The 9120-nt window shown below is 41.9% G+C and overlaps 1 protein-coding gene across 1 annotated transcript in view; it reads right to left on the bottom strand.

The window, feature by feature from the left end:
• Positions 1–1777: 1777 nt before the first annotated feature.
• The window catches only part of AFF3 (AF4/FMR2 family member 3), a 538134-nt gene continuing 530791 nt past the window's right edge, over positions 1778–9120 (bottom strand). The window contains exons 20-22 of the mRNA XM_036281386.1: positions 2402–2451; positions 2030–2253; positions 1778–1872 (exon numbers count right to left, since the gene is read on the bottom strand). Coding sequence (XP_036137279.1) covers positions 1778–1872; positions 2030–2253; positions 2402–2451 — 369 coding nt within the window. The remainder of the gene's footprint in view (positions 1873–2029; positions 2254–2401; positions 2452–9120) is intronic.

The raw sequence follows: 9120 nt of genomic DNA, 5'->3' as shown, positions 1-9120 counted from the left end.
TCTCCGAGGTCACAGCTTAGTGGCTGAGAGAGACAAATATTCGTATGGCTGCTATGCTGTCCTAACTGGATCACAGAACAATACTCCTTCAAAAGAAGTGCCTGGAGGTTTTTCAAAGGTGCTCATATATATTCATGCTGAATGAGGTCGTGCTGGGAAGGCAAGGGAGGGGGTAGGGACGAGTCCAGCTCCAGGTGGCTGGGAAGGCAGCCAGGGCAGGGATCCGGGGGCAGAACAGGGAGGAGGAGCTGGTCAGAAAAACAATGCCAACTTCACGTTAGACATGTAGCCCTGAGCCTCGGGCAGGAGAGGTCTAGTGGGCAGCTGGCAGTGCACAGGAGCCTGGCCTGCTCAGGTCTCCCAAACTGGCCACGTACATTTTTATATATTTGTCCCTTCTGTTCCGTCCGCTTGTGCACCCACCCCACTCCATCTCGGCTACTCAACCACTATTTGCTTTTTAACATCCTGCTCCACGCTGGCTTCCCGGTGGATTTCCAGGGTCAGCATGTCTGGGCTGCACGCCGCGAACTATCTGGTTTATTATCAGTTTCATGGACTCAGGCCCCATCTGCCTGTCCATGCTGCAGCTTCCTCATCTTATTGTGGGCATTGGGGGTCTTGTCCTTGGGGGCTTTACGCGGTCATGGAACCAAATGTGCATTTAACGACCGGAAAGAGACCTCAGATTTGCACTTTCACCTGAGTAGTAAATCGGTATAATTGGGCGAAATGTTAAGACTATATATCAAGATAGATAACAATATATACCCGTTAACCCCCAAATTCTACTTCTACAACTCCCTCCTAGGAATATAATAAAAATGATGGAAAGTGGTTTATATAAAAGTATCGATCATAATCTGATTTGTAATAGTGGAAAAAAATGGGAAGTAACCTACGTGTCCAACAACAGGGGAATGGTACTTTATGGCTGCATAACCACTATTATGACAGTATTATGGAGCCATCACAGAGGGTGTTTTTGAACTAGTTAGTAACATGGGGAAATGCCCGATATGATGTTAAATGAAAAAAGACAGGATATAACATTGCATATATACTCTGATCTTATTTTGGTAAAAATCGTGTATTTGGAGGAAACTAGAAGAAACTTCAGTAGAATGTCAACAGTAATGATTTCTTAGTGGTAAGATTGATGACATAAAAAACTTACTACATTTTTCTATACTTTATAAATTTTGTAAGTATGCATTCCTTTTATAATCAGTTAAAAAACATTTAAAATGAAATTGAATTTCTGCTACATGTAAACACTTTCTTTTCAGTTGTAAGCAGTTATCACTTACATGTAAATAGCTAGTAACATTCATCTCGTTAACTAATTAATTCAATGTTTCAGAACCCCAGCTGTGTCCTAGGCACCGTGCAGGTCTTAGGAATACAAAGTAGGATAAAACTGCCCTGGCCGGTGTGTTTAGTGGTTAGAGCATCAGCCTTCAGACTGAAGGGTTGTGGGTTCGAGTCCAGATCAAGGGCACTTACCTGGGTTGCAAGTTCAACCCCAGCCCCAGTCAGGATGTGTGTGGGAGGCAACTAATCGATGTGTCTCACACGTGGATGTTTCTCTCTCTCTCTTCCCCTCCCTCCCTCCCTCCTTTCCACTCTCTCTAAGAATCAATAGAAAAAATATCCTCGGGTGAGGATTAACAACAACAACAACAAAAAAGTATGATAAAATATAATCTTTACCTTCTCCAAGCTCACTGTCCACAGGAAAAAGAACATGCGTGCATATCTATATCCGTATCTACATCTATGTGTCTGTACCTGTAATATCATTTGTATCTATATCATCCCTGTGTCTAATCTCCCACCGTGAAGATGAAGGTAGGTTAGGAACAGGAGGCCCTGCGGAAGGGGAGAGGTCGGGAAAGTTTCACACAGCAGTGACAGCTTCTACGATTTCTTCTCCAGTAGATGATGACAACCTGTTGGAGGATGCCCAAGAACCAGGCTCTCTCCTTGAGCTGCGGTGCACCCCTGCGCCCCCCAGAGGCACACCCACCTCTGTTTTCCTTGGCCAGGTTGTCCGCCATCTCCCAGTAGTCGTAGCTGTGGAGAATGCTGTTGGTGATGCTGACGTGATTGGCGGCCATCTGGTGGATGCGCTGTGGGATGCTGACGATGGTTGAGGGGGACAGGGCGCTGGTGTTGGAGAGGCTCCCCTGAGATCCCACGGAGCTGGTGGGGGAGGGGTTGGGAGACATGGGGGATGGGGTTCCAGTGCTCCTGGAAGGGGAGAGCACAGAAAACCAAGGGCAGAGAGGTTGGTCCCAGCTGAGGTGGGGCAGCCCCTCGGGACACTGTGAGCAGCCGCCTGCTGCCCAGCACCCGCAGCGTCTCACTGACCGCCCTTACTTTGAAAAAAGGAACTTACTTTCCACCGGCCCCCCATGGAGATGGGGCTTGGGCAGCTTTAGATGAATTCTGCAGGGAAATAAAAACAGCGACAGTGAGTCATCTGCTAACGTTTGTAGAGCCGACAATAACATGTTTCCAGGGGATGGTTGAGAGAAGTAACAGCTGACATTGCAGATGAAATGCAGATTCCCAGAAACAGAAGCAGGGAAGTCACAAACCCTAGGCTACTGGCTCCGTCCCTGAGACTAGTGGGGGACAGCTGCTTGGCCACTGGGCTCCACAACAGGCTAAAATGATAAGCTTGTCCTGTAGCCTAGGTTTCCATGCACTAAACTCTATATATCATAGTAAATCATAATCCTCAGGGTCTGCTGAATCCTGAACCAGTTTAATTCTTTCATCTTAAAGTAGCTTAATTTTTCTGAAAAAGAAAACAAAACAGAATACCACCCCCCCCACGCAAAACACCTTACACTGACACGTAGGGTGTGTGTGCAGAGACCGTCGGCATTCATTTAATGCATCAAGTTGTACGAGGCTTAAAATTATTTCTCTTAAAGAAAGTTACTTTTGAAATATTTTTAAAAGAACAGATTAAAGTATATTTCCTTGACAGATAGGGAATTTGAAACTTCTGGTTTACCTATTATGATTTAGGGTGTTAGTTTCCCGAGCCAGTTGGTTGCAATGGACATTTTTTTTTTTTAATCCTCACCAGAGGATATTTTTCCATTTATCTTCAGATAGAGTGGGAGGGAGGGAGGGAGAGAGAGACACACCACATTGATTGGTTGCCTCCCGCTTGACCCCGCCCTGGGCCCTGGACCGAACTGCAACCCAGGTGGGTGCCCTTGCCTGGAATCAAACCTGAGACTGGTCCAGGCCGATGCTCTCATCGCCGAGCCAAACGGCCAGGGCACATCGGACGTTTACAAGAAGCTCTGCCTTTGGTAAGCAAAGTTCCTGAATGTGCAGACACATTTCCTCTCTGAGAGCCCCAAATGCTTCCTTGGGCCTCAGTCTACGGGACTGTTAAAGGAAGAGTTTTTATAATGCTGACGCCAATTTTCCCTTCCAGAGACGAGAAAACAGCCTCAGCTTGGTTCCTGAGACAAAGCGTCTCTTTTGGTTAGAAAGAGCTTTATGGAGTGGTGACTGATGTTCAGTTTTTAGAGAGGGTGTTATCCAGACGGAAAGAGATGGCCGAGCATGTGGCAGCTTCGCAGTTGCCTTCAGGCCTCCTCCCCCACTACTGAGCCGAGATGGTAAAAACACGGGTGGGAACGGCGCCCTTTGTTCTGGGACAGCTCTGTACCGATAAAACATATTCCTTATGGACAATTTACCACTGTTACCTGCAGGATCCATAATCTGGGAACTTTAAGGAGCATTTAAATAACCTTTAATGAAGGGTGACTACCAATAACTCCTGGAGTGGGAACTCTGATTTTTAAGCTGTATCCTGTATGCATTTTGTCCACGTTCGTGGGCTGGACACACACATTAAGAACTTCTTGTGTTCCTTGAAAGTTCTGTTGTAACCCGAGGCCTACAGAGTTCAGATTCCTCCTCCAGTGAAGCATTTTTCTTGACTGTAATAACTCTCTTTAGTGTTAGTTCTTAGGTTCTAAAATTTTTAAAACGACTTATCTGGACCTTAGGTGCCCAGAGTAAAGGGAAAGGCTTAATGTCAGCCAAGCCTGTTACCTTCTTGGCTTGGTGCCTGGTTACTCTTCACACATGCCCAGGAAGGAGGCGGCATGCTGCATGTAGCCCACGGTACCCCCAACAGAGCCTGGTTCCCAGAGACAGTCTCTAAGAAGTGGAGCTGGGGATTAAAGGATCTAAGATGATGGTTGTGTATGGGTCGGTGTAGGTAGAGGTGGTGTAACTTCTTGTTTCTATAGACAGATGGATAGTGAAGAGGCCCAGAAATCTCACATTAATTATTACTTCAGGTCTACATGACGAAAGTACATGAGAGAATTTTTCTTTTTTAATTCTCCCAGTGAAAATGATTTCATTTGCTGGGATAGGTACAAGTTCCAATTCTATCATTATTTGTCCTAGTACCTCTGAGTTCCAACAAGCCATGTCTTATCTTTTAAAATAACACCTTTAGATGGTGGCAGAGTGAATGGAAGCTACACAGACCAACTCCCAGGACCAAACTGGAATTACAACTAAAAAAAAAGACAAATTGTCAGGAAAAAGCAACAGAAAAGCAGCCTGCGAGGACCATATAACCAGGGACACTGAATCAATCCTGGTAGGATTGCGGAGGCGTGAGAGAAAGACTGGGAGCCCACGGACAGCCGAGGTCTTAGCTGTGAGCAGTGCCCTCGGGGTGAAAATCCCAAGCTGGCTCCACAGCGCAGAGAGCAGGGACAGAGGCTAAATTAGCCACAGCCACTCACCTTGGGCTCTGGCAGAGGGAGGGTGGACTAGACTGGAACTGTGTGGGTACACTCGGGATTTGCACGGCGCTCAGAGATTTTGCTGAGTTGCAGCCACACAGGAGTGGCCATCTTACTCCTTTCCAGGGCTCTGAGGAGAGGTGGCAGCTCCTCCCTCAGAGATTCAATCCCACCCAGGTGGGACAAAGAAATATAAATTGAGGCTCATTAACAACCAGCATCTGCTCCACCCTCGAAAAATCCTCTCACGCTGAATGCCTGAGGGAGTTCTTCATTCAACTGAGAACCCAAGGCTCTTCAAGTAACTGAGACTAATAGTCTCCAGGCAAAAAGCTAGAGAATAACTGAGCTGTTTCTGGGCTAGCAAATCTACCCAGGAAAGTAAGACTTGACAGCAGTGTTTAACGTGGATATGCCCACACTCATCCAAACCCAGTAGAGGGAGCCACAAACAGCAGAACACCAACACCCACAGGGAAATTTGGCAGGCTCTAAAACCCACTGAGATAACCAAAATGGTGAAACAAAGGCACAATCCCAAATGCAAGAACAAGAGACCTCTAGTGAAGATGAGATAAATGAATGCAGTTAAGCAAGTTATCAGAGGTAAAGTTCAGAGCCATGATCTTGAGGAAGCTCAACAGCATGAGTAAAGATATAGAAGCCCTGAAAACCAACCAAGTGGAAATGAAGTATGACATAGCAAAAATAAAGACCACATTGGAAGTTCTAAACAGCAGAGTAGAAGAAGCTGAGGACCAGATCAGTAAATTAGAAGACAGGGTAGAAAAAAAATCAACCAATCAGAAAACCAAAAGGAAAAAACAATTAAAAACCAGGAAGACAGCTTAAGAGAACTGTGGGACAACTGGAAACATAATAATATTCACATCATAGGAGTCCCCAAAGAAGAAAAAAATGAGCAAGGGTTAGAGAATATAGTTGAAAAAATAGTGACAGAAAACTTCCCTAATTTGGTGAAGGAAGAAGGCATTCAAGTTCAAGAAGCACAGAGAGCCCCAACAAGACCACACCAAGACACATAGCAATTAAAATCTCAAAAATTAAAGCCAAAGAGAGAATCCTAAAGGCAGCAAGAGATAAGCAACAGGTTACCTACAAAGGAACCCCAATAAGGCTATCAGCTGACTTCTCAACAGAAATACTACAGGCCAGAAGGGAATGGCATGAAGTAATCAAGGTCATGAAAAACAAGAATCTGAACCCAAGACTACTCTATCCAGCAAGGCTATCACTGAAAATAGAAGGTCAAATAAAGAGCTTCCCAGACCAAAAAAAAAGGCTAAGGGAATACATTAGCACCAAACTAGCATTGCAAGAAATGTTGAAAGAACTGCTGTAATTAGTAGAAGAAATAGGAAGAAAAATATAACCACAATAAACAAAAATGGCAATCAATAAGTACATATCAATAATCACCTTAAATGTAAATAGATTGAATGCTCTGATAAGAAGACACAGAGTAGCTGATTGGATAAGAAAGCATGACTCACATATATGTTGTTTATAAGAGACCCACCTCACAATAAAAGACTTACATAGGTTGAAAGTGAAGAAATGGAAAAAAATCTTGCAAGCAAACATAAAGAAAAAAAAAAACCTGGCGTAGCAATACTATCTGATAAGATAGATTTCAAAATGAAGGCCATAACTAAAGACAAAGAAGATCACTACATAATATTGAAAGGTTCTATCCGGCAGGAAGATATAACCTTGGTAAACATATATGCACTCAACATAGGAGCACCAAAATACATTAAAAACTTCTGGAGCACTTCAAAGGAGAAATCGACAGCAATACATTCATAGCAGGGGACTTCAACACCCCACTGACATCACTGGATAGATCATCTAGACAAAAAATTAACAAGGAAGTGGAGACTCTAAATGAAGCACTAGATCGAATGGATTTCATAGATATCTACAGAGAATTACACCCCAAAACTGCAGAATTCACATTCTTCTCAAGTGCACATGGGACATTCTCAAAGACAGACCACATGGTAGGACACAAACTAAGTCTCTACAAGTTCAAGAAGATTGGAATCATATCAAGCATCTTCTCAGATCACAATGGCATGAAACTAGAAATCAATTGCAACAAGAACATGCAAAGACATTTGAACACATAGAGACTAAATAGCATGTTATTAAACAATGAATGGGTTACCGAGGAGATCAAGGAAGAAATTAAAAACTTCCTGGAAACCAATGAAAGTGAACGTACAACAACACAAAATCTATGGGATGCAGCAAAAGCAGTTCTGAGAGGGAAGTTCATAGCACTACAGGCCTACCTCAAGAAACAAGAAAAATTTCTAATAGACTATCTAACCTCACAATTTAAAGAACTAGAAAGCAAACAAAAAGAAAACCCCAGAGCAAGTAGAAGGAAGGAAATCGTAAAGATCAGAGCAGAAATAAATGACATGGAGACCAAAAAAACAAAAAAAACAAAAAACAATTCAAAGGATCAAAGAGCTGGTTTTTCAAAAAGATAAACAAGATTGATGGATCCTTAGGCTAGACTCACCTAGAAACAAAGAGAGAGAACCCAAATACACAAAATCAGAAATAAAAGAGAAGTAACAACTGACACCACAAAAATACAAAGGATTGTTAACAACTACTATGAACAATTATATGGCAACAAATTCGACAATCTAAATGAACTGGACAAATTTCTAGAAATACATAGTCTCCCAAAACTGGACCTGGAAGAGATATAAAAATTGAACAGACCAATAACAACTAAGGAAATTGAAGATGTAATCAAGACTCTCCCAGCAAACAAAAGCCCAGGCCTAAAACTTTATGGGGGAGTTTTACTGAACATTCAAAGAACTAACATCCATTCTCCTCAAACTATTTTGAGAAATTCAAGAGGAAGGAAGATGTCCAAACTCATTGTATGAGGCCAGAATAATTCTAATTCCAAAACCAGAAAGAGACACTACAAAGAAAGAAAACTACAGACCAATATCCCTGATGAACATAGATGACAAAATCCTGAACAAAATACTAGTAAATCGGATCCAGCAATACATCAAGAATATTATTCACCATGACCAAGTGGAATTCATCCCAGGGATGCAAGGCTGGTACAATATTCGCAAATCATTAAATGTGATATACCACATAAACAAAATGAAAGATAAAAACCACATGATCATATCAATAGATGCTGAAAAAGCATTAGACAAAATCCAGCACCCATTTCTGATAAAAATGCTCAGCAATGTGGGAATAGAGGGATTATATCTTGACATAATAAAGGCCATATATGAAAGATGTACAGCCAACATCATACTCAATGGGCAAAAACTAAAAGCATTTCCCTTAAGAACAGGAACAAGACAGGGAGGCCCACTTTCACCACTCTTACTTAACAGTCCTGGAAGTCTTAGCCACAGTAATCAGACATAAAAAATAAAATAAAAGGGATCCAAACTGGAAAAGAGGAAGTGAAACTGTCATTATCCACAGATGACATGATATTATACATAGAAAACCCTAAGTACTCCATCAAAAATCTGCTAGACTTAATAAATGAATTTTGCAAAGTAGCAGGATACAAAATTAATGTCAAGAAATCAATGGTATTCTTATATACCAATGATGAACTCACAGTAAGAGAAACTAAAAAAACAATCCAATTTACTACTGTGGCAAAAAAAATTAAGATACCTAGGAATAAACTTAACTAAAGAAGTAAAGAACCTATTTGTAGAAAAGTACAGGACATTGAAAAAGAAATAGAGGAGATATAAAAAAGTGGAAGCACATACCTTGTTCATGGATTGGAAGAATTAACATAATTAAAATGTCCATGTTACCCACAGCAATCTATAGATTCAATGCAATCCCCATCAAAATACCAACAACATATTTCACAGAACTAGAACAAATACTTCAAAAGTTCATATGGAACCAAAAAAGACCCCGAGTAGCCACAGTAACCTTGAAAAGGAAGGACAAAGTAGGTGGGATCACAATACTGGATATCAGATTATACTACAAAGCGACTGTAATAAAAACAGCCTGGTACTGGCACAAGAACGGGCATATAGACCAGTCGAACAGAACAGAAAACACAGAAATTGACCCAAGACATTATGCTCAACAAAGGTGGCAAGAGCATACAGTGGAGTAAGGACAGCCTCTTTAATAAATGGTGTTGGGAAAATTGGACAGCTGCATGCAAAAAAATGAAACTAGACCATCAACTTACACCATACACAAAAATAAACTCAAAATGGATAAAAGACTTAAATGTGACCCGTGAATCCATAAAAAT

Source organism: Molossus molossus, unplaced genomic scaffold (genome assembly GCF_014108415.1).
Source record: "Molossus molossus isolate mMolMol1 unplaced genomic scaffold, mMolMol1.p scaffold_m16_p_34, whole genome shotgun sequence".
Lineage (NCBI taxonomy): Eukaryota > Metazoa > Chordata > Mammalia > Chiroptera > Molossidae > Molossus > Molossus molossus.
Note: the sequence above shows the minus strand (reverse complement) of the source record. Positions and strands in the feature narration are given on the sequence as shown.